Here is a 25,839-nt window from a genome sequence, read left to right as displayed (position 1 = left end):
CTTGAATAAGCGGAATGATTAATGTTATCTGAATCCCTGCTAGATCCATTTGAACAATGGAATAGAGTGTCATCTTTGACACCCACTGAAAGATCTTATCTACATGACCAATTAGAGCACTTGAAGGGATGTAAAGGTACATGGGATTGTACAGTCGGTAGCGCAAGAGAGGCTATGCCACAACTCCAGCAACATCAACGATATATCTCGAAAAGAAAATATAACGATGCGTTCGGTACGTGTTCATTGTAAAATATGCGGAAATTTATATATCATGTGTTTAATATTAAAAATTTTATAAATTATTTTAGCAGATGATACATTTGTACCTTCAGCGTTACAAATTATACATGAAAGCGAACTTGGTAGCCCACCCAACAAAAGACGGAAGAAGTTACAGAAGTAAGTATAGAAATAATTCTAAATACTTAAAACGAAAATATTATAATTTAACGAAATATAATATGATATGATATTTAACGTAATCATCCTTCTTTCAGTTGGAATAGGCGCAGCAGAAGCTGGCAAAGTAGCTTCCGACATCATCAAGATTCAATAAATCCCCGACGTCATAATTATAGACATCAATACTGATTAATGTATCTTTTTTTATACGCTTCAACAACCGCGTGATAAATTGCCTTAGGTATACATTGATTTCATAATGCATTTAGTAGCCTAATTTATTTAGTAATAAATAACGAAGATTACGGTGATATTTAAATTAATAATTTTTCAATTCTATTAGATTTTTATCATCCAAATTACGCACGTTTTCCATGTAACATTTTATAGCGACTGAAAAATTTAATTGTAGGATTTTCATGTGCACTATGTGTGGAGCACGTTTAAAAAAATTTATAGCTGTAAGTTTTATTTAATTTAGACTATCAATGGTCAAAAGACACAACTAGGTGATGTCATTCTATTTTATATACATATAGTTCTTATTCTTTTTTAATTTATTTAATTTTTTTAATTTTGAAAATATGTAGTAAGAAAAATAATTATGAGTGCAAATAATTTGTTTCATTATACTCTTGATTGAGGAATTTTCGAGATATTTGCATTCTTTTGTAAATTAATAAGAGCATAATATTCATTTTTTTCACTGTAAACATGTCGACATAAACTAATGCCAATATATAAAAATTTTTGCTGGAGATTCTCTTATTATAATAAATTAATGGAATCAGCTGTGTAATAGAAGACTGTGAATGCGCACAACGAAAAGAATAACTTGATCTTCCCTTGCCAACTATAATCTTTGTGCAAAGTATTATTTGTGGTAAATAATTGGAAAGAAATATTTATCAAATGCTGCCATTTTATTTAAAAGCTCTGCTATCTTTTCATGTGATGTAAAAAATACAGATGCTCTTATAATGCACTGCCAAAAGAAACTTTACAACCATTGATACTGATTGTACACTTTAATATTGATTCTACAGCAAGGATGGATAACACTGTCCGACATTTTTGAACTTTTTTTCAGGCACTTAAACAATGAAAACGGATTTCGATAGGTTTTTTCCCGTAGAATTCGGATCCGAAAAGAAAATTAGCGAATTGGCTCTAGTTTTTGCAAAAAACGGTGTCAAATGTGCAAAAAAACGTGTTTTTGGCCATTTTTGAGTACTTGTAGAAAAATAACGCGAGCTAATAGAACCTTCTAAGTGGGATGAAATTAAAGCTTGAACCTTGGCCTTTTAAACTAAAAAAGAAAAAATCAGGTATCATGACCTTGGGATACTCGGGAACAGCTTTTCTATACGAGCGCGCACCAATTTCAGTACATGGTTTCCTCTCCGCGCGCATTATTCTCTACGTTCTCTAACTTAGTAATCTGGGTGCTTTTATATAAATACTATTGTCTCTTCCGAATCGGGATTATATATAACAAAAGAATAATTTTATAATAATATTCAACAATAAAATAATATTCGTGTAAAATATTATTTATTTTCAGTGAAACAGATACAAGTCAAACAAATACGTATATATTAAATGCAAAGAAACGTTTTCCTCTATGTGCTTTTTGGAATGTGATTCCCCTGTATTTTCACGGATCGTTGTGCTTTCCGTTTATAGGTAGTTTGAGAAGAATCACGAATGAGCATCCAACAATAATCGGCTAGCATATTCACCGTAGATTTGCCCTGATACCTTTTCTCTTCCCGAGTACCCCAAGGTTATGATACCTGATTTTTTCTTTTTTAGTTTAAAAGGCCAAGGTTCAAGCTTTAATTTCATCCCACTTAGAAGGTTCTATTAGCTCGCGTTATTTTTCTACAGGTACTCAAAAATGGCCAAAAACACGTTTTTTTGCACATTTGACACCGTTTTTTGCAAAAACTAGAGCCAATTCGTTAATTTTCTTTTCGGATCCGAATTCTACGGGAAAAAACCTATCGAAATCCATTTTCATTGCTCAAGTGCCAAAATTCGTGTCGCACAGTGTAATCTAAACTTTAGTTGGACTTTCAAGGCAATTATAAAAAACTGTAAATATTATTATAATTATAAAATTTTTACTTGGGATTTAAACTATTTTAATTTCACGATAAATATAATGTTCGTCGTCAACACTTCACATTACTTTAGCAAATGCACAGCTGTTTTAGTAGCGGATTAATAATGTAAAATATATGTTAGGAAAAATAGAATGCTGATGTACACTAATATAGTTATTAAAAAATAGAGATAAGAATAATATACTATATTTTAACTGAATATGCTGTAGAAACATAAGCAGTCTATATATTGCTGTTTAGAACGTAGTAATAATAAGTTTCCTTTTCATTATTTATATTCTTGTCATAAATTCCACTTTTGTTAATATAATTATATAACAATTTATTAATTTAATATTTAAGATATTAAATATTGTATCATATTGTATGTTATATAGGAATTTGAGATTATGTATAGCAACAACACAATCTTTCAATCAGCATTCTATCTTTCCTAAAAAATTCTGCACATTACATACTATAAACTGTTATTCATCTATTTCCTTAAGAAATGTAACAAAAGAAAACAATGTATCTAAAAGAAATTCTTTCTCCATTACAATATTATATTGAATTATGACAAAAGCGAGATATCATACAAATTTTTGATGTAATAAATTAATTTTTTCATGTGCCACTGTTTTCGCCTTTGATAGTATAAATTAAATAATATAAATCAAATAAAATATATGAAAACTTTTTTTTGATTATCTTACATTAATAAATGCATGTATATCTGTATGTATCCTACATATTTCCAGCCAAACTTGAGTCTTATAATAGTTGATACAAATTTATAGCTTTAATTTAATTTCTACAAACTAAGATTCTTTGATATATTTTATTGATTTTATACTATCAAACGTGACTGGTGAAAAAATTGAATTTGACACTAAGTGCAAAATTGAATTTGACATTAAGTGCACATTTTTTGAATCATAATTCATGAATTCAAGAATAATTCAATATGACTGGGGCAAAAAACCAGGAGGCTTAAGCAATTTAGAATTTAGAAAAAAAAAAACATTTTGTCTGTGTGGTATGATACTATATCATTTCTCACTTTTTGAATATAACAAACATTAAATTAAAATATTATTTAGTTACTACAAAAATTCAATCAGATATATATGTGTATGTATATAGGCAATGAAAAGTAGATAAATAATATTTATACATTTAATTGAACTAGTAGAAAAAAATTTGACAAATATTTTTTTGAATTTTTTATGTATTAAATTCTGTAATAAAATGTTACTTTTCAGAAAGATGATTAATTAATACATTTATTTAATCAAATTAATGTAAGTTCCTATTGATTTATCTGTTATTAAATCTGTTATTAAAAAAGTTATAAAAAATAAGCATCATATATCAATTATATAAAAAAGTTAAAAGTAAAGAGAATCACACATCCAATTCACAAGTTTCAAAAATGTTAGCATTTATATAAGATCTGTTCTTTACAGCTGAACTGACTGCACTAGTTCAGAGTTTATCTTTCTCCTTCCAATGTGGAGGGAAAAAGATAAACTAGTACTCTGAACTAGTACAGCCAGTTCAACTATAAAGAACAGACCTATAGATCCTGCTACATTTAGTTATTATTTTCTTCTATTATATCCTCAATTTCTTCAAGATTAAAATAATGTACTCACCATATTACAATGTGCAACAGTGGAGTTGGAATTCCAACGTTGATCTGTAAATTACAAACAAATTTCAATTATAACAACATCAAAATTCTTTCATAAATAATTATTTTACGAATAAATTATTTAATCAAATTATTTAATCAAAAACTTAATTTGTATCAAATTATTAGAAATAATTATAAATATTAAATACTGTAAATATATTTTTTATTGAATACTTTAATAAACGATTAATATATTCCGCACAAATAATGAATAATAAATAATAAATTATTAACCTCACTTGTTGCTCCACTGTTGCTCCACTGTTGCCCCTCCACGCCCCGGACTTTCACCAGCACTTTTGATCCTGATATATCGCCTTTGGATAAAACTCGAAAAAAACAGGATTACGATCTTATGCACACTAATTATCGAAATACAATGACACTCAACACTTTAAACACTCCCGACATTGCATACATTTCCGTCGTATTTTATCGTATCATTACGATCGCGCGATCTCGGCACTCCCGATGCGCATCTTATCACATCACGAAAATCGCGCGACACTACACGCCCGGAGCAGACTTTATAGAATCATCATGATTGCGCGATACTTTGTACGGCACTCCCAATGTGTATTTTATATTTAAATTAAGACAAAGAAATAACGCCCGGATACACGAAGCACGAAGCGTTCAACACGTTCAACACAGAACGGCGGTAATGGCGGTAAATAACGGCGGAAAGTCTTGAAAATCGCGCTACTAATTTCAGACATAATTCATGGCAGTGCTGCCACCTTATATTTGCAACTATGAAGATGCCTTTTCATGTTGATGCTTGACACTCAATTTTAGCGTGAAAAGGCACCTTAATGTATTTTTTATATTTTTATATTTTTTATATTTTTCCCATATAAAGAATAATGTATGATCACATTTAATATTTTATACATTGTAGATCCTTTTCATTGCGGAGTTTTTTTATGTAAAAAACATTTGATATTGTAAGTAATATCGAAAAAAAAATGAAAGTAGTATATTATTTCTTCATATTTTTATTTTTTACATATATATATATATATGTGTATATACTTAACAATCTTTAAATATTTTATAGACGTATAAACGATTTTATTGCAAATGATTTTATTAGTGTTGTTAGATTAGGTTAGGTTAGATTAAGTTTAAATACTATTTTTGTTACTTTTTATAAATACTATTAAAATGAATTATTGTTTTACGTAATTTAATTAAATTCTATTTTACAATCTGGCAGAGCTTCTGCAAGTTCTTTCCTAAGTAAATTTTTATCTTCCAAGTATGGCATACCACCGAGCTTTAAAGTCTTCAGATTTCTAGTCAAAATACAAAAAATGACAGTATCTCAATTGTATGTATAATTATAAAAAATAATAATCTTTAATATCGCACATAATGTTTTGTAGCTAATATAAATGTACATACGTCAATTTTTTCAAACTACGCACTCCATTGTCAGTAATACTCTTACAATCTTTGATTTCAAGGGTGGTTAAAGTATCTTTCACTGCTGACAATAATGGCAGAGCACCATTATATAAGTAAAAACAGCGTATCAGTTTTATCTCATCAATATACCTGCAACCAACTGAATTTCTGTAAGTAACAATACTGCATAAACCTTTTATGAATATTACACAATGATACAATTATTCTTTAATGTGAAAATTTATTTATAATATATGTTACTTTTGAACAATAATTATTTCTAGTCTCTTATTATCTCTAGTTACTATCTTTTAGTATCAAACATATATTTGGCTATACCAATCTATCTGTTCTATTTAATAAAAATTCTAGACTAATATCTGTTTTAAATCCGTTTTAAATTATATTATCAAGTATATTTATATTACCAAAGATTATTCTTTGCAAATAATGTTACAAAATAACTTATTAAGTTTACTATACTAACCAAAATATGGAAATCCAACGTGAGTTATTCCAGAATCTGTAGCATCTATAGCTTGAATATAATAACGAGTTTCGTCAGATGGTAAACTATTGTAATCTGACAAATGTTTTGAAAAACCTTTCCATCTAACACTAGCACCATTTCTCAATAGCCATTCGGCACATGCACGATCTGGACCAACTGATTGAATTCTTTCTTGGTCAACCCTCAAAATAATTATTACCTTGAAAATTACATATAAACAAGTTACAAGCTATATAAGATATGTATAAAAATTGTATTAAATACCTGTTAAATATTATAGTTAACCAATAAAAGAATCCTCTGTTAGGCATCTTTTGACAATGATTTGTGATGGTGAGCAATCCCTTTAATATCTATAACATTCATAATATATGATAAGCAAGTAATCAAAGAGAAAATAAGTTTATGTTTGTGTCATCTTGTTACAATTTTTCATTGATATAAAAATAAAAAAACATGATTTAGGTTAGTTTTCCATAATAAAATATATGCAAAAATAAAGTATATAAAAGATCATATAACAGATAATAGATAGAATAAATATAACAATAAAATAATAGCATACCTTTAGCATCATTGTTTTTGTTTATTATGACAATCTCAGCTGTTGATAATTTATGTGCTTCTAAATAGTGAAATGTTTCTGAGTCACCCTAGAATGAGAGAAGTTAAATCTAAAAGTTGCCTACACTGTTTCACTTTTATTAGAAAAATTATATTGTTAGACTTGTGTGTCATATATGCTGTAACAATATTTTAATAAATAGCATAACATTTAACATTCATATAAGAAATTTATTTCCAAATTTTATTTTACAAAAAATAAAATGTTATAAATAAAAAATATATATTGTATATAAATACAAAGTAATACTATCAATTAGTATGGATATTTTGGTTTATGCTATTCACATTAAGATGCCAATTTCATCAATTCTGCATTAGAGATACGACAATAATGCCATTTTTCTATAGATGTCAAATCTTTAGCTCCATGTTTTTTATAAAACTCTTGTGCTGGGTTCCAGTTGAGAACCACAAAATCCAATTGGTTACAATTGGTGTCAACTGATTCCTGTAAAGATTTTATATATATTTATATTTTAATTAGATATATGTGTGGCATATATAATTCTGAGTAAACATACTTTTGCAACAGATTTCAGAAGTTTATCACCAACACCTTTTCCTCGAAACTCTTTTGTCACATAGAGATCTTCCAAATGCATAATTTTTCCACACCATGTAGAATAAGAGTAATAAAAAATAGCATAACCAATAAGTTTTTCATTTGATGTTGCCACATTGCAAAAAAATAATGGCTGTCCATCAAAGCCATCTCTTTCTAAAGCTAAAGATTTGTATCATTAGATATTATTGCCTTTAAGTAATTTATGATATAATATTGTACATAAACCTCACTCTCTTGATCAAGTGTTGGTCCATCTGGCATCTTCTCATAGTCTGCCAATTCCTATAAAAAATATTTTTATATAAAATCCACTGTATTGATCCATTATCGACAAAATTTACCTGTATAAGTGTTTTAATAGCTTTACAATCTTCTCGTCTAGCTTTTCGTATAATTATTTCAGCCATTATTAATGTGGAAGACGGATTTAAACTTTATATGTTATAATACAATAGTAAATATTTAAAAATATTAACGAAAGTAATAGTATAGCAAAAAATGAACACGGTAATCCTCGAACACATAAGGAGATATGATCGTTGATACGACTTTCAAAGAACTTACAAGGAGATATGATCATTGATATGACGAGTGGAACATTTATATCTGTTTATATCTTTTGATTACCTTTAGCGCAGCGAATCGGACAATTTCCCTGAAGTACAATGACTGATTACCAGAGGGCTCTAAAAGCAGCTACATTTTCACATTACCCATGGTTGCCGATCTTGCGTTTATATGTGCCGGCTGTTTCAAGCATCAAAACAAACCTGAGCCTTTTGCATCACGGTTATTGCCTTTAATCAATAACAAATAATCAAGTTATTACGTTTAAATCATCGAAACGACATGAGTCGCAGGAAGAGAGCAAAGGTAAATGTTTTATATATACATATAGCGTATTGTTTAAATGCATGATAATGTTTCCTTCGACGTTTGTGGTTAAGTACGAAACATCAATTGTTGTAACGTTAAAACTATGTTGTTTAGTTTGCGTTTCATTTTTATGCGATAATAAAAAAAAAATATATTAATTTTTTTTTAATATTTTGAAGTTATGTATAGAAATTTTATTTTTCACATTGCAAGTGAAAAGTGAGGCTATATTTTGGTTTTAACGGTTGGCGTCATTAATATCTTTCACTTCCGATCGTATATGTAGATATTTTCGGGTCGAATACATATCTGAATATAGGTGCATAATGACTAAACATTAAAAAATCGATCGTTATTCATATAACTTGTTGGCTGATTAAGCAAGTAGTTGGATAATTTTAAACTGAAAATATATAAGACATTAATGGTGTTTAATATATGGTAATGTTATTTTCAAACAAGTTTTCTGTTTATATGAGATTTGTATTATATATTGAGGTATTTGATCATTATAGGTGGAGTACAGGGAAATGGAGGAAAAATATAATCAGTTAGAAGATGAGAATACCTCAGATACATCAGAAAAGTCTAAAACTGGACTTGTAACTCCGGAGAAAAAAGTTTCCACAGAGGTGAAGAAAGAAACTGAATCTACAGTGTCTGCTCCTACACCTTCTGCTTCGAAAACTGAAGTCAAAGAAGAAGATGATCAAGATAGCGATCACGAAGACCCACATGGTATTTGATTAATTGAATTGACCGATGAATTACTTAAATTTGTTAATGTGGACAACAGTATTAATTTTGTGTTTATATTTAGTAAAGGAATTATTGAATGGATTGGAAGGTGCAGCCTTTCAAAGTCGTCTTCCATTTGATAAAATGACATCTACCGAAGCAGCTTGTTTCCCTGATGTCTCCAGTGGACCACCACAAACACAAAAAGTGTTTTTACACATTAGAAATAGACTTGTGAGTATTTAGATTATAAACTGTGTTATTACATTGTTTCTTTTTTTTAATGTGATTAACTTTTAGTTGCAAATTTGGTTGGAAAATCCAAAACAACAATTAATTATTGAAAATGCATTACCACAAATTGAGCCACCTTATAATAGCGATACAGGACTTACTCGTAGGATTCATGCCTTTTTAGAGCGGCATGGTTTTATAAACTTTGGAGTCTTTAAACGTCTTAAGGTAATTTAATGCTATTTATATGAAAAGTTTTGATGTTTTTAATATGGTTAATTAAATTATTTTTAATATTAATCATATTTTATATTTTATTTTATTAATATTGGAATTTTTATTATATTTTATACACAGATATTATTTGTGTGTGTGTGTGTGCCATTTAAAAAATAATCAATATTTGTTGGTTGCAGTCTCTACCGACTAAAAAATTAGGTAAAGTTGTTGTAATTGGAGCTGGTATTGCTGGATTGGCAGCAGCTCAGCAAATGCAACAGTTTGGATTAGAAGTAATTGTATTGGAAGCTAGAGTAAGTTTTTAATAATTATCTTATTTTAACTTATGTGAACTTTCTTTTATTAAACTGTCATTAATTTGTGCTTAGGATCGTGTTGGTGGGCGAATCGCCACATTTCGCAAATCAAATTATATTGCGGATTTAGGAGCTATGGTGGTCACAGGTTTGGGCGGGAATCCTGTAACAACTCTTAGTAAACAAATTAATATGGAACTTCATAAAATACGACAAAAGTGTCCATTGTACGAAAGCGATGGTCAAACGGTATGTTTGGTAAATATTTTATACAATTAATTAAATATACTTAAAATCTTTATTACTGTGTATTACAAAATTTATTATCGTAATTTTGAACAATTAAAGGATAAAAATATGTTTTATATTATTTGCAGGTTCCAAAAGATAAAGATGAAATGGTTGAAAGAGAATTTAATAGATTACTGGAAGCTACTTCTTACCTTTCGCATCAATTAGATTTTAATTATGTAAATAGCGCAGGATCTGGAGGACAAGGTGGTAATACACGTCCTGTGTCCTTGGGACAAGCGCTAGAATGGGTGATACGTTTACAAGAACAAGGTGTAAAGCAGCGTCAAGTAGCACATTTGCGTTCTGTGCTCTCTTTACAAGGACGATTAGTTACTAATCAACATAGAGTATGTGCAATTAAAAATTATTTCTTAGTGAAATATTTTCAATTTGATAAGATTTTACGATTGACCATTATTAATTTTTGTTGCAGATGATCTCAATTATGGATCGTTTGATGGAATTAAATAAACAATACAAGGAAATGACAGAAAGTAAATTGCAAACTCGAGATATAACGCAAGAATTTGTACTTCGATCTAAATTGCGTGATCTTCACAATGCTTGCAAGGTACGTAGTTTAATAGAAGATCATTTTTTTGACAAAATAATGAAAATATAATATATTTATTTATTTTACATTTTAGGAATGGGATCAGCTATCAGATCAGCAGAAAGAAATTGAAGCAAAGTTACAAGAATTGGAAGCATCGCCACCTAGGTATGTATATCTACTTTATAAATTGAATTATAAAAGCATTGCGTACTAATTCATATAAATTTTTGTTATTGAATACAGTGACGTGTATCTATCCTCCAAGGATCGACAGATATTAGATTGGCATTTTGCAAACTTGGAGTTTGCCAATGCAACATCGTTGTCAAACTTGAGCTTGAAGCACTGGGATCAGGACGACGATTTCGAGTTTACCGGAAGTCATCTAACCGGTGAGTCCATTTGTTATATAAATCAAATGTTGATTTCGACAATTGCGAATTAGTATATATTTTTATAACGCCTTAAGTGGCGTGGGGCTAGCGCGTTAGCCTAATAAATTAGGGATTCCAATAGGCACGTAAAGGAGATAGTCGAATTTCCATCGTGAATATTACGTTAATGTAATGAAAATATTAATGAGTTAATTATTTATTATTTATGGGATATTTAATTAACGATATCGTGTGGATCGAAAAATATCTGATCCTATGAAGGTAGATTCGCCGTATTTGCTAAAGCGCGCACATGCTAGTCTTCCAACGTTCTTTGGAAATTGTTGAAGTAGGGGGGAGATGATGCAGATAATGAGTGAATTATTCGCGAGTTGCATCTCCGTTAGGCGTTTGATACTCTCGTCCCTCGCGTCTTCCTATAGTTGACTTTATCAACCTTATTGAAAGCCGATAGCATGAGATTCCGTGTAGATAGTCGTCGTATCCGTCGACCGATCGAGTACCAGAGTTCTTATTATGTGAAATTATACTATGATCATAGCCCGTAAATTCTTACGAGCTTACTAAAACGGCGACAGAAAAATCACGCCGTTAAAAATATTTTATCGCCAGTAAACGAGCATTTTTCCGTTTTATATCGGCAAATAAATCGTCGTCAGGTATTTTAATTTTACGAGATGTTTTTATCAGCGTACACACAGATGATAGACGTTTTTTTATCGCTGGATCTACGATATTAATCAAATTTTATATTTTACATTTTCTAACGTGTGTATACATAAAATCAAAATTTGACTTGTGTAATATTGAACGTAATATAGTTTTTACAAATTATTTTTATTTATTTTCATAAAATAGTTTATTCTAATACTTTATTAATTTTAAGAATATTAATACATTTCTTTCTGCGTTTTGCAACGAGAAAAATATTTTTTTCTGCAATTTTTTAAACACATTCGCTATTTTTTTTACATCTATACGTTTATGTTACTCGATGAAAAATGTTTTATATTATATGTCAACTTTATCTGCACGCGAATGCTAAGGACATTAACGTAATATTCATGATGGAAATCCGACTATCTTCTTAACGGTCCTTTGCGATACTCGATGCGCAATCGAAACTAGCCGATATCACCCCCGCGCTGTAATACGGCTTAACTGCCGCTACCGCGTTGCAAACTCGACGAATCAGTCGTGCGACTGGAAACTGCTTTGAGTATCGGTCCAAAGTCGTTGCATCGACGTGAGATGGGATGTGTACGCGAAGAGAGGTCCGTTCGGCTCGAGTGTGTGGTACCATAGCATAAGCGGATGCGGTTCGCCCTGAAACGAGAGACGCGCGCGAGAGATGCTCTCGTTTCGACTGTGCGTGAACCGGAGATGTAGCGGTCGATTCGAAATTGAGAAGCAGGGGGGGTTCCTGATGGGGGAATGCACGGCCCACGAGTGACGTGCATCGATGATCATGACGGTCTCGCTGCAGCAGGTCCCACCATCGCTGTCCCACGCGATTAATGAGATGTAAACAATTTAACGCTAAATTAAGCACAACAATAGGTTTTCTCTCTCTCTCTCTCTCTCTCTCCCCCTTTTTCTTTCCCCGTCCGAAGCAGCCTTTGGTAAAGCTTAGGGCGAGCACCGACTCACCCGATATAATCGGGACGGTCGGGATGGACCATTCGCGGCGCGCTCTTTACGGGCCATCAGTTTCTTCTTGGTTTCAAACGAGACCCGCCGACGAGTTGGCCGCGATTTTATCGGGAAACGCACCGAAAGTAAAACAATACTTTATGGGACGATTCTTTCGCTCCGTCTTTTTACGGTTTTACCCTTCTCGTTTCGGCGACGGGCGTTGCATCGGTTTATCATTCGGCACCTTATCTAGGCAAGAGCAGTCGCTTCTTTGCTTTTAAAGCGCTCGGCGTTTATAAGAAAGTTCAGTAGTGATAATTCTTGTGAGTTCTGTTTTCAAAACGTTGATAACAGTTTTTAACAATATATGGTAAATCTGTGAAATATTGCTTGCAATTTTTTTTATCCTTGCGAAGGAGAATACGACGAAAATTTACGATTACAGATTTAAAAAAAATTGTCAAGAATATATTACAATTTTTCGGAATTCTTTTTTTTTACATTTGTGTCGTGCGACAAGTTCTGCATTCGATCGATATAAGCAAATAATGTAAGTGAACTCTTTTCTAATATCATCATCTCTCTCTGTGTGACCCAGTTACATACATATCACGGAAGTATCTAGCAAGCATTCCATGCATTTCGAACAAATGCATCCGTGCACAGCGCGAAGTTGGAGAGGAACAAAAAAGCGCGCAAGGATAGTTTCGCGCGCGGTGCTCGAGGAAAAACACAGCAACGTGATCGTAAGCTCTATTTTACCCCGATCCGTAGCCCCTTCGCAGTCCACACACGTTCACGCTCTGAGACTGAATACTGCGAAACGTGCCGTTGCGCTCTTTCTTCCCGCACTTTATGCGGTTATTGATCCGACCTATGCAGCCGAAGATATTCTCGGGGAATATTCGGTGTCGAAATTTATGGTTGTATCTCGAAGACGGCCATCACGGTCACCTCGACCTCCGGCCGGCTTGACTTCTATCAGCCATATAACGGAGAGAGTTATCGGGCTTTGTTTCACCGGCGACAAGACCGACCGCGTCGTCAGTGTTTTCGGGATTCGCCAATTTATTTTTCGTTGACCGAACGAGACGTAGATAGTTAGACATTGCACGTGTGACGATGCACAGGGTGTTTGTTGAATTTGCGCCAAATTTCCGGAGCTTGTTCTGCGAATTTGAAGATAATTCTTCCGCACTAAAAATTTCGCCAAATGCTACCTTTGCAAATTTTCAATTTTTCACACAAAAATTTTTTAAATTCCGAAATAAAATTCTGTGGAGACAAAGCTCATTTGAAATTGATTGTCCACATTCTTAAATTACTTAGAATCGTAGCTTTTTAACTGTAACTTTGTAATGACATGCGATGAAAATCCTGATAAAAACTTCACGGCAAACCGTTCTCGAAGGACGTAATTTCGCGAGATGCGAAATCGCAATATTCACGAAACACCCTGTAGAGCTCTTCGCCGCGAAAGGAACCCGTGTACGAGTAGGGGCGCAGCGGAGGATCAGGGGAAGGATGGGGCCATTTACGACGTATCGAAGACTTCTATACGCCGTTCGTTGACTCCGATCGTTGCATTCCACACGCCGTCCGTGTGTCGCTACCAAAATTATATTGTCGTAAAGCTGACTTCACGCGCGTACCCCGACCACGTTCCCCATCCGCGTCTTCCTCCTCCGTCGGCGTCGGTTGCGGGGGGGGGGGGGGTTACAACACGCGTGGGGACCCAGCGCGCGGGATGTCCTTCGCAGGATCTCGCGAGCTCGCCGGTCTTCTCGCTTTTTCTTTTCCTCTTTCTTGCACCTATTCGCGCACGTAATGCGTGCCGTTGCTCGCTATATACCGTACGCGTCGTTAACGCGTGCATATTTTTAAATTAATCGGGACACGATAAAAGAGATTATTTAACCGTAATATGGCGCTCCTTCGAGGTGCGAACCGAGTCCGTCGTAAGGACACCGAAATTCCCGTCGTCATCTCCGGAACGCGATCGCGCTAATTGACGGTGAGGACAGCGCGGCGTATTTTCATCGGAGCTCGAAGCGATGCCTGTGGCAGTTCGCGATAAGAAAGGAGTAAAGAAAGAATTAAGAAAGGAAGCGAAAAAATGTAAATAAAAGGAAACAAAGAAAAGAGAGAGGGAAGAATTTGTTGTGACGATACAGTAGTTTCTTACTTTTGCTTCGGAAGAAAAATGTTTCGATGCACATAATCGAACGGAAAAATATTTATGAAAAAATAGCGCTATGATAAATGATAAATGATAAATGTCATTATAAAGTAGCTTAGTATTTATGCAATGTGAATTCTATTTTACGGATCATTTCTGTCATAATAGACATATTACATCTGTTACCGATTGCATTCCGCGTTAAACTGCAGCAACGTTGTAACATGCGCTCCGCAATTGAGTAACTTTCAATGCATCGCCGCTGTTATTGTTTCCCGGTGGTCTTTGTGCCTCGCGGATAGCGGTGATATCGAACGATTTAGCGTTCAACCCCAATCGAAATGCGAAGAAACGCGCGCGGAGGAGGGGGGGGATGATTTACCGGAAGCGCGGAACGTTCAGCGATTAACGAGTAGGTAAAATCACGTTTCTCGAGGCCGGCTCTCTTCGCCGCGGCCGGAGCTCTCATCTCGCATGATGATTCGAGATTATGTCGTTGTTCTTCCTTTTTCGACGTCAATACCGCACTTTCGTTCGTTCCCTCCTCGGCGTGCTACAGCAGCAACAGCACCAGCAGCGCTGGCTGGTTGCACAGGCGGTCTTTGTTGAGCGGAGCTCGAGGTATGACAATGCACCGCCATCGGTTACGTCGAAATTTCTTTCCAAGTCTCCCTCGTGATAGGACCATTGTGCAGAAAGGTTGATATTAACCGGGCAAGCGGCGCGCCGCTCTCGAGACTCTCATTATGTATGCGCCATCGAAATTGCATCGTTACGATCTTGAATATGCATTCCCCCTAAATATTCGCCCCAGTCGCTCGCTCGCTCGCCCGGTCGGTCGGCCGACCGGCCGACCAGCCCTGTGTCGCGGTGCTACGAACATTTTTTTGCCAACTCTAGAGTAGTAATACCGACGATGCTAAAGTCTCGACACGGGCTTCTTGACATTCCAATCGGATCGGATTTGCCCGGCATCGGCAAAAATTCCAGCTACTCGAGGCGAAATGCAGCTTAGTAGTGCGCGAACTCGAGCGAGCGATATTGTTCCGCAGTTGTGCTCGTTAAGACTGCAAGAGCTACACGTACGTGTGCAGCGGAGATATTTATACGCGAAATTTCTTTTAATTTTTTCTCCTCCGCGTTATCGGTGATATTAAGAAATATAGAACAATTATTTTCACTTTTCGAATTTATTATATAATATGGATCAATTTGATACAACAAGCACATAAAATATGAATTTTCTTATTATTTTATTGAAATATGTTATTAATTCAAGAAAATACACTGTTTACACTAAAAATATCGATGCACCTCAAAGTCTTTCCACTCACAATGAGCGAAACCATTTATTTAAGAAAATTCTTTAACAAGACGAGTATTTCTTAAAACCAAATGTCATAGAATGGATTTATTTGATCGGGATGCATTGATTTTTTGATAAACAGTGTATATCTGTACAAAAATTCCATTTTATAACACGTTAAAAATTATGCACAAGAAAAATGAAACTTTACGCAGCTAATACTGCGAATAGAAAATCATTAATTTATCACACAGCTTACAAAATCATCTGTTCTCACGAATACACTTCGCGAGAGCGTAATGCACGTCGTGAACATCGTCCCAGCGTGATTTCGGACTTATTAGTGACGTCCAAGAGTTATCTCCTTGTCGCAGACTCTCGACGTAACGGTGTTTCCATAGAGTTTCGTGAGACGATGACGAGGCCGAGCGGGAGGGTGGAAGGGCGTCTTTCCTCGGCGGGACGAAAACGTAGGCAGCTTAACATTAGTTGAGAGGCCGAGAACTGGATGGCGGGCGGGCGGGCGGGCGGGCGGGGCGAGGGGTGCTCCGAGCGGTAATTTACGAGGTATCGAAGACCTTGTACACTCCTACCCGCCAACGAGCCGGCCTCGCCCCGCGGAATCCAGTCTTGGCCTTAACGCACCGATACCTTTCCCATGACCACTTTCGGCCTATCCGTGCACACGCACACGGCGAAGCGCACGTACGTTTACACGGGGCCTCCTCCGCCTCCTCCACGCTGGTGTCTTTACCATTTACAGTGCCCCTCGTGTCGGCAACGCGGTAGGGTACCTTGTCGATATAGTCTATCTGGGGTACAGTCCGCCGCATGATCCACGTGATTTCTCATCCCGACGGCGACGGCGGTTATCGCTCGCTCGCCGCTCGTTGCCGCCCGTGAGGAAGCGTCAACGAAACGATTGCTTAGCGCCGGACCCTCCCGTTCCTGGGAGACAAATGGTCCGGTGGCACATATCGGCATTAGGTCAGCGCCGGCTTATACACGTAACAGCTATGTCGGCTTCCGCCGCGAGATAATGCGGATCGAGCTGCATTGTAATCGCGTTCCTGAAACATCCGTGATACAGGGACCGTTAATTTCCAGTTTCTTTTTCTTTTTACTCTAGCCTGTAGGTATGTAAAATCGATAATTTTGCGATCCGAGGCTCAAGAAGTATGTTGTACGATGGAACGTTTCTAAAACGATAATTGAATGTTGCGTGCAGTGATAAAGCAATTATGGACTTAATCAATGATTAATATCAGCAGTTCATCAAATAACTCAAAGATCTTGGCTCGAGGAAACGCGTATCGCCATTAGTTACATATTATTCCTGATCCGATCGAAAGTTTCCACAACTCGGCAGACGTGACAGTGCGCTATTCTTCATGTCAGCTTTATTTGCATACCGAACTCCTCCGTCTCGCTCCGCCTGCTCCATATCGCTGAAAACGCGACGGTGACTAATTGCGACAACACGATTGATCACCATTACCGGCGTGGCAATAACAGCGGTGCGGAATAGTATACGATATTGAAATTAGCGTACGCGTCCCGCTGATTGACCAATTTTTATTGCCGCTCTATGTATCTATATCTACGTCCATTCTATATTAATGTTTCCAGTTCGTTACGGGCGGCCCCGACAGATTAAATGCGAAGTGACGCGCTCGGAATCGGAGAAATACCGGTTTCTGCCGTTATCGTTAATCGCCCACTTGCCGATTTGAGATGCAACATTGTATCGTCCGTGAAATATTCAGGCTTCTAGTTAGATTGTAATTACGTCGTCTATGAAGCAATCTATCACGATATAGACCGGCCGGCAGATAGGCGAAAGCCTCTGGAGACCGCGGCGGATTGGATGATATCGTAAAGCATTCCTAAGCCGACTAATTGTTGATTTGGGATGCGAAATTATACGTCCGCCAACAAATATTCAAGCCGCCGGGCGAACGTCGAGAGATAAACGTTTTGATGAGAAACGGGGAAAAATGCCGCATCTCGTTCTTAGAGAATTATCTTCGATAGAGCAATCTAGCAAAAGTTGTAGGGGTAAAAGGGATGCTTTTGTATCGCGGTACCGGTAAGCATCTCGGGCATTTCTTCTCGCTCCGCTATTTTGACTTTGATAATATTCATTTTCCAGCAGTGGATTGCAAATTTCAAAATTGCACACATCGTCGGAATCGTGATAAAATCGCTCTCATTTTCTACATATTATCGTCGAAGGACGGGATATTAAAAATCGCAATGTCGAACGTGAAATGTGTGCGAAAAAAATACTCTAAATGAAATAACACATGTTCTATATTTGCACTCCTTCTTTTTCACGTGTTTACATTTATACGAAATATGCTGAAGCGATTAATGAATTGCCGGTAACTATGACAGCGTTAATAATTGTGTTTTGCGCCGCGGCGCCGCGCGCGGAATTCACGCTTGCGTACAATGTAAATAGTATCATGTAATATCTATGGAAACGGCCTAATCTTAATAAGGATCGCGAGATTTATTACCGTCCGCCTTTCAGCGTATCTTAACGATGCAAAAGATAGACGAAGCGATAAATTGCGAATACCGTAACGGAGAAGGTGACAAATTGCCACGTGCCACACGTTACACGCGTGATTTTTTAACGCCGTCGCTTTCGTCCGGAGAGGCGCGAAGATCTGTCTGTTTTACGCGCTTCAGGATCAAGTTCTCGCGCGAAAACGTTTATTTAGACCCCGCGCGCGCGCGCGCGCGCGGGGTTAATCGGTTTTTACGCGGGCTCGTCTATTCGTTAGGCGGAGGAGCGGATGCGCTCGCGGAGATAACAGAGCTATGCGAGTACAACGCGCGCAACGCACGAGTACAACGAGCGTACGTTCTAACGCGCCATCGCCGTTTCCTGCAGGCGGTGGTTTGCCGGCGCGCATAGTGGATTTCCTTGACGCAGGGGCGTTAAGTCCCGGATAGATGTACTGTAACGTCGTAGAAAGTAACTTAAGGGTCATGAAGTTGTCGGGACGGCGAATTATTTCCCTCCGCGCTTTGTACAGCCCGCCTCGCCAATCTGTCATCGGTTATATCGCGCGTACGCCAGCGGGGGAATATTTATGCGCGAGATCTTCGAGGCGCGATGTACGCGTGCGATATCCCGGGTTACGTGTAAATTATTCATTCGCGAATTCGATTTTCATACAAACGCGCGTCGGCTTGTTAACCCTTGATTGCGGTCCGCTTGGATGTATCGCGCCCGTCACGTCTCTAATTCTCGATCGTTATTCAAATTGGCGTCGCATAGGCTCTCTCTCTCTGGATTATTATTAGCTGACTTTTGTACCGTTTTCCGCTATGACTATTATTAACCGAACGATCGATTGCTCGGCGCAGACCGGCGACGAGACCTGCTATAATAACAACGGGTATCGAATGAAGGAATTAATCTTGACATTGAAAGAATTTTCGTGGAATTTTATTTATTCAAAACGATTTGAATCATTTGTAAAACGTGCGACACACGCGTTAGGAACGCTGAGTTTCGATTTTTAATTATTATCAATTTTCTATTAACGATAGACGATAGAAAATATTGCAATCGTCAAGTGTTTGACTGCAATCGATTTACCTCGCCAATTGGTTAACGTACTCGAAAGTTTACCGATAAAGACAATTTAACATCCTAGAACTCGCATACGCGTATCGGTTAAGTCAATGCGAATTAGGAGTTTCTCGTCGATGCAGCTGTTTCGCTCACGCCGCTTCAACTCGCGTCCAACGTCGTAAACTTGACCCGATAATTTCGAGTCGACAGAAATACGATCGGTGCAGACGGGAGATTTCGTCCGTAGCTGGGAAACCGTGTGTGCAAGTCGTATTGCCACTAGCAGCAACAGCGTGTCGCAGATTAGCAGCAGATTTATTTGAGTTACTCGCTAAAATACACTACCGAATAGCCGAAGGTGTATGTCGATGGCCGGTCATCAGTGTGTAAAAATTTTATTTTAGTAATAAAATTTAACTAATAAAAATCTAGAAATGTGCCTGCAGTGAGAAATAAGTGTTTGCGAATAGCTTTGCATTGTTTCATTGACTTACGAATAATGAAATTAGTAAAGAAAATTAATAGAAGCAAAATTAAGCTATAAATCGTGAGCTTTTACGTACTCATGTTATTTGTCATAGAAATCCCTGCGGAAAAGATTAATTAGAAGGCAAACATTGTCATATACACGTATAACCATTGGGTATATCTATCTCATGGATCTATCGGTCGGTAGCCGCGTAATCGCCGAATGATGGGCCAGCTTCGTGTTTTCGGATAATAAGCTTATATACTGCCCCCGCCAACGATGATGCATTTCTCAAATTAATGCCCCGCAATCTTTCTCGACAATCGCGCTCGAAAAGGGGATTACGTGACGGGATGACCGAGAATGATTAAACGGGGTCCCACGTGACGGAGAGAAGAATGACGGTGACCATTATATGTTAATGCTCGGCCACACGCCATACGACGATTATGCAGCCTTTCAGCATACCCCGTGTGATGCGTTTACGAGGAGAAAAAAAAAGAAGAAGAAGACGGAAATCTTTCGGTATCGGTGCGACTCGCCTTTTCGACGGACGCGCGCGCTCTTCTCCTTCTTGGCAGGAATAATTTCCTTCGCCGGGCGCCGTTTTGTAATGCCCACCTCGTCAGTAATAAGACCCGGGCTTCGCGATCATTATGGTACTCCGGAATGAAATGTGATTCCTACTTAAGCGCTAACGAAGATAAATATTTCAATTGGTGGGCGAAGATAAAATTTGTTGTTCTTATAATTAACAAGCACGCGGCATCTTGTTTACGTTGTTAGACGCACGATGGACATACGTGTTTCATTATGAAAATTCTTATAAAATAGAGGAATTCAAGCTTCAGTTTTATGAACCATAAATTTTATTAGCACGTTAAACGCTAAGGCTACTAATAATCGTTCCTGATTACGTATGTTTTATTTATGTGTGTGGAAAATTGCACACATTGCGTATATCGTAACATACAAATGCTTTAATCGAATTTTGCAAAATTATGGCGAAAATTTGCATGATAATAAAGACGTCAATCAAACACCTGCTAGAAACGGGCGAAAAATTATCATGGCGTAAACACCATGTGCGATTATTTCTTACAACAGTGTCGACTTATTTTAATATATTTTAATTTATTCTGATATTTGATACGAATTTGCGAGAATAAGGTTTCATCTGAGTTCACAAACATTGTAAAGCTATCCTTCTTTTTATGAGAGACAGAGTCGATCCGTTTGGACGCGAGTCCGAAGCGAAAATTACAGATCGCTAGCTGGCGACGATTTAGCAGATGGCGTGGACCGGATCGGTCTTTTTGGACCGCCACCTGGTTGCCAGGCGCTTCCAATCTGCCACCTCGAGTCCGTCGTAAAGTTTTGCCCTCCGCTCGTCCGACGGTCATTAAACCGGTGATAGAAAAATTTCGAACGTATATCGTTGGCGGTAATTAACGATCGGCCGGCGCGGCGTATCTCCCGAACGTGAAACATTATCCGCTGAAAAATCGATCTTTATCTCGGTGATGGATTTGAAGTACGACGCGCTTTGAGGAGGCCATAAACCGGGAGCGCGCGATGCACGGAATCTCGGACAGTTGTCGCTTCGCCATGCCTTCGTTTTACAAGCGAGCCGGATTTCGAGATAGTCGAGCCTTTAGAATGTCGGGGAAGTGGTAGACATTAAGTCAAAGGTAATGGCAAGTTAAGCGATGGACTAAACATACGATCCTAACTGTATCGGCAATATAACTTGAGAAGAGCGTTCGACCGTAGATTCTGCTTGTACGATAGTTCGAGCATACCCAATCTCGTTAACTTCTTAAAAGTATCATTACTTAAATAGCTGTCTCTTCATGTTCCTCGATGTGATTTATATTTTTTCTCTCGCGCGTTTTGCAATTAATAGTTTATGTACGTCGCCGTGCGTCGTGTCGCGACGAAAGGTTTCTACGTGGAAATACGAATCCGTCGAGTCCGGTGATTCGCGCGATGTTGCGTTGCGCGGGATTGGAGCAACCAATCGACGGCTATCGTCGTCGTGCACATTCACCGTTGGTAGTTGGAGTACGATATCTGCATTTATTGCCGACATACAGTCTCCGCGAGCGTTTCAGCAATGCAAAGGCAGCTCGTAAAATTCACAAAGTTGCCCGTCCGCCGTCATTTTCTATCAATTATCATTTGTGCAACGCGTGACGACGCGAACGTACCGTTAAGAATAAAGTTAACGATCCTCCTCCTGCGGGACCTATCCATTCAAAGTGAAACTCTATCTGTCGATAGGTTAACTGCTTGCCGCGTGACTCTCGGCCGTACCGAGGCAAAAGCGTGCACCGTGTAGCTTCCTGGCTCGTACGATGCGATTCTTATTAGGTGCGATTCTCGCCGATTCACACCGGCAATGAATATGCTGTTCGGTCGTTAGTGATAAATTCTAAGGACGATCTCGGGAATCTAAGATTTCGGTAGAATATGCGTTACATTCTCGCGGCAACCTGATAATCTTTCAAACTCAAACGCGCTCGGCATTAGACTATTTTTCAAGCGTTAGGCATCTTAGAAATATAATAAAATAAACGGCTAGAATATTTTTACGGATAAAATAGAAATTATAAAAAATTTGCAAACGGTTAAATGATGATTCTCGGTAATAAGAAAAAATTTCTGAGATTTCTTGAATGCGATATTAGTGAATGCTCTGCCGTATTTTTGTTAGAGCGAGTTTATTTATTTGAGATGAAACTTTATCGGCGATTGTTTAAAGCATTTGCTGCGCGTTTGCGATGATGATACAAAGACGAGGCGCGTGCTGCGCTTCCACCAGTCTCGTAGTATTTGCTTCTTATTACGTGCGACGTTTAACAATATTCTCACAATGAAAGCGAGCGCGAACGAGAGCGAGCGCTATAAAGTCCGTCAATAATGAACCGTTGGCGAAAGTAAGAATCTCAGATCGCTTTGTGGCGTCACGTAGGTTTAAAGTCATGCGGATCAGGTGACTTCAACACCTCGTCGTGTTCCTCGTTTTTTATTCTTCAATTACCGTCTCCTTCGTGCAGCCTCTATCGCTCTCCTTTCTCGCGAGCTTTCATCCCGCACTCCACCTCGTCCTTGTTCCTCAAGTCGTCCTTCGTCTCGTGTGGACAACCGACCACTGGTCTCTCAAAGCGCTAATCTCTCTCTCTCTCTCTCTCTTCCTCGGGAACGGAGAATTCTCGAGATTTTTCTTCGCCGCACCCGGCCACCAAGAATTTTAAGTAGCGTCCTCATTTTTTCGCTCCTCTATATATCTTGTGCTGCGGACAATAGTGCTATCGACGACGCGCATCTCGTGGGACATCGCGGCCCGCGTTAATATCTCATCGGCTAGACAAGGTTCCGAATCTCAAGGCTCTCGAAGATTCTCACGACGAAACTGTCTGTTAACAGAAATTTTACATTTGGACAAAATATCAATTTTTGATCTCTCATCGACAATTTTAGAAAAAAACAAGTTTGATTAGGCATTTAAGATATGGAAACAGTAATGTCGATATTTTTTTTTATTCTACAGTGGAATCTATTTCTTTAAATTAATGGATAATAAAATAAGAATTTAAGAGCTACGGAGAATTTCAACGTTTCTTACGTTTACATCTTGATTTTTTCGAGTTTCATGAAATCCGTTCGAGAGATCTGTATTTTACAGAGATGCATACACGATCGAGGAAGAGCTAAACTCTCTAGATACGAATTTGGCTGAAGTCTCCCGACGAACATAGCGTAGTTTGCGATATCGAGCGCACGGTTAGAATAAAGCTCAGAATAGAGCGAATAAATTGCTGATAAATTCCTCATGGGAAAAAGAAGTCCCGATTGCTTCGACGCAGCGCATAGGTTTACGGGAACGGATATCGAGTGACTTGAGCGTCCCTCCACTTCCGCCTATCTCGACTCTCAATTTTCCTCTTTTCCTCATTCTTTTTTCGCTCTCCTTCTCTCTCTTTCTATATATCTCGTTTTCTCCCATGCTTGATCTCGCTACGAGATCGCCACCATTTTCGCCCCCTTCATCTCGCGCGGGTCACCGGTTTGGTGCGACGAAGCAGCCTATGCACGACGAGAGGGCAAGCCGACTCGGCCGAGAGAGTCGAGAGCCAGCCGGATCGTCTGAGATGTAACTGGAGAGCACATTACCTGGTATTAAGTCACCGAGATAACTACCCGCGTGGGAGGTTCCGCGGCCCCGACTTAAAGTACGACGACGCGACCGCCGCGCTGGCTCGTCGTTTTACAAAATATTCGGATTTTTTTCAAGCGCGTCAGCGCGAGCGAGCGACTCCACCAGGAAGAAGACAAGCGCGCGCGGTGGCGGCGTACGACGGGAGGCCTCCGGTCGCCCGCACCGACAGCGGAATATATTGTGCGCTGTCCTTCTCCGATTTATATGAAACACCGCTTATACGCGCTGATGAGGGTCTTAAGGCGCGCTTCTCCGCTCCGGCCGGCTTTTGTATCTCGCGCGCGCGATACACTCGTCATTTTTATTAACGTCGTTTATCCACGCCGCGGAAGGTGTTCGAAAACTCTGTTTGCGCGACTGTCCCGAAAACACATAAAGCATCATTGTAGAGATTTTATTTCGTTAGCCGCGGTGTTGTTGCCGGGAAGATGCATTCTCGTTGATATCTTAAATCAGTGGGATTGAGTTTGGTTGCGTTGCCCTTGTAAATGCAAGAAATTATTAGACTCGTATTTCCAACGGAACGTTTTTATTTATACGTTTATTTATACGTTTTAACATGGAGTCAACAAGTAGTGAATATTATCATTATCTTTGTTTCCTTTTTTTTTTTCTACCATTCTATTGTGAGAAAAGTTTGGCGAAGGTGTTTGATGGAGTGCCAATTACTAAGCAATATAAGCGAAGTGCATTCCGCGCTTTATTACAGTTCGGCTGTCGTTGCGAATTTTCGCGCAGGAGAAGAATTTCTTAAAACGGCAAGGCCGGCAATCGTACATTACAAGGAAGCGATGCTCGCGTACTGAGGTGTACTGGAATTTGCACGTTTATTGTCGCATTAATAATTCATGGTGTTGCGCAATTTTTAATCAGCCGCCGTCTGCCATTGATTGATGCTGCCCTTGCACCCCCACGGGGCTCAAATTTACATACAGAACGAAAAGGAAAAGTATTGACACACGATACGCTCCTACCAAACAAGCAGCAAACTCCAATCGCACGTCATAATGGCGCCGTTTTCTTTCTACTTCTGTCCGTCCCCGCCTAACTCCTCTCGCTTTTCTCCTCCCCCCTCTCGCCATTCTCTCTTTCCCCCGACGTCGCGTCTCCACAAAGAAGCTAACAAATCGACCACGAGATGCGCAGGTGAGGCTTTTTATTAAAAAATTTTTATTGCGCTCCGCGCGCAGCAAAGCATACGTCCGTCGTCGTTTGGGGGCTCCGCTCGAAAAACCTGTTTGCTCTGCCGCCACCATCACCACCGCCATTGCTTCCTTTCGGGAGATATTGCTTTACAATACTATATTATACTGCGTGGTACGTCGAATTTCGCCTGTTTGGATTTAACGAGACTCGCCCGAGGACCGCGCCGCGCCGCGCCTCGCCTCGTCCGGTCGTGAAGGGTCCGGCCACGGCCCTTTGGGCACGGCAGCGAATTACGCGTGGCGTGACGTAGGTACACCCGGGCCTTCTCCTTTCGAT

The 25,839-nt window shown here is 38.2% G+C and overlaps 4 protein-coding genes across 9 annotated transcripts in view; 2 read left to right on the top strand and 2 right to left on the bottom strand.

The window, feature by feature from the left end:
- The window catches only part of Sulf1 (Extracellular sulfatase Sulf1), a 73,721-nt gene extending 69,940 nt beyond the window's left edge, over window positions 1-3,781 (top strand). For 2 of the 4 annotated variants that reach the window (XM_067354971.1, XM_012370115.2), the window contains exons 15-17: window positions 44-235; window positions 315-402; window positions 501-3,781. In XM_067354971.1, coding sequence (XP_067211072.1) covers window positions 44-235; window positions 315-402; window positions 501-594 — 374 coding nt within the window. In that variant the 3' untranslated portion in view covers window positions 595-3,781. Of the gene's footprint in view, window positions 1-43; window positions 236-311; window positions 403-500 lie in introns of all 4 variants that reach the window. The other 2 variants (XM_012370113.2, XM_012370112.2) reach the window with 1 other exon arrangement.
- Window positions 1-4,781, bottom strand: part of TppII (Tripeptidyl-peptidase II) — a 93,414-nt gene extending 88,633 nt beyond the window's left edge. The window contains exons 1-2 of the mRNA XM_067354972.1: window positions 4,447-4,781; window positions 4,172-4,215 (exon numbers count right to left, since the gene is read on the bottom strand). The gene's annotated coding sequence lies outside the window, so the exon portion shown is untranslated. The remainder of the gene's footprint in view (window positions 1-4,171; window positions 4,216-4,446) is intronic.
- A 2,126-nt stretch (window positions 4,782-6,907) lies between these two features.
- LOC105674080 (thialysine N-epsilon-acetyltransferase) lies at window positions 6,908-7,914 on the bottom strand. Its single transcript, XM_012370184.2, has 4 exons — window positions 7,667-7,914; window positions 7,556-7,607; window positions 7,282-7,484; window positions 6,908-7,208 (listed from the first exon to the last, which is right to left on the bottom strand). Exons 1-4 carry the CDS (start codon window positions 7,730-7,732, stop codon window positions 7,047-7,049), a joined length of 483 nt encoding a protein of 160 aa, XP_012225607.1. The 5' UTR covers window positions 7,733-7,914; the 3' UTR covers window positions 6,908-7,046.
- Window positions 7,915-8,000: 86 nt separating this feature from the next.
- Window positions 8,001-25,839, top strand: part of Su(var)3-3 (lysine-specific histone demethylase Su(var)3-3) — a 97,504-nt gene continuing 79,665 nt past the window's right edge. The window contains exons 1-10 of one of the 3 annotated variants that reach the window (XM_067354979.1): window positions 8,001-8,198; window positions 8,717-8,939; window positions 9,022-9,173; window positions 9,240-9,401; window positions 9,590-9,706; window positions 9,782-9,967; window positions 10,087-10,350; window positions 10,437-10,574; window positions 10,651-10,724; window positions 10,803-10,951. In XM_067354979.1, coding sequence (XP_067211080.1) covers window positions 8,175-8,198; window positions 8,717-8,939; window positions 9,022-9,173; window positions 9,240-9,401; window positions 9,590-9,706; window positions 9,782-9,967; window positions 10,087-10,350; window positions 10,437-10,574; window positions 10,651-10,724; window positions 10,803-10,951 — 1,489 coding nt within the window. In that variant the 5' untranslated portion in view covers window positions 8,001-8,174. The remainder of the gene's footprint in view (window positions 8,199-8,716; window positions 8,940-9,021; window positions 9,174-9,239; window positions 9,402-9,589; window positions 9,707-9,781; window positions 9,968-10,086; window positions 10,351-10,436; window positions 10,575-10,650; window positions 10,725-10,802; window positions 10,952-25,839) is intronic. The other 2 variants (XM_012370180.2, XM_012370182.2) reach the window with 2 other exon arrangements.

The sequence above is a fragment of the Linepithema humile genome, chromosome 5, assembly GCF_040581485.1.
Source record: "Linepithema humile isolate Giens D197 chromosome 5, Lhum_UNIL_v1.0, whole genome shotgun sequence".
Classification (NCBI taxonomy): domain Eukaryota; kingdom Metazoa; phylum Arthropoda; class Insecta; order Hymenoptera; family Formicidae; genus Linepithema; species Linepithema humile.
The sequence above is the reverse complement of the archived record's forward strand: the minus strand, read 5'-3'. Positions and strand labels throughout refer to the sequence as shown.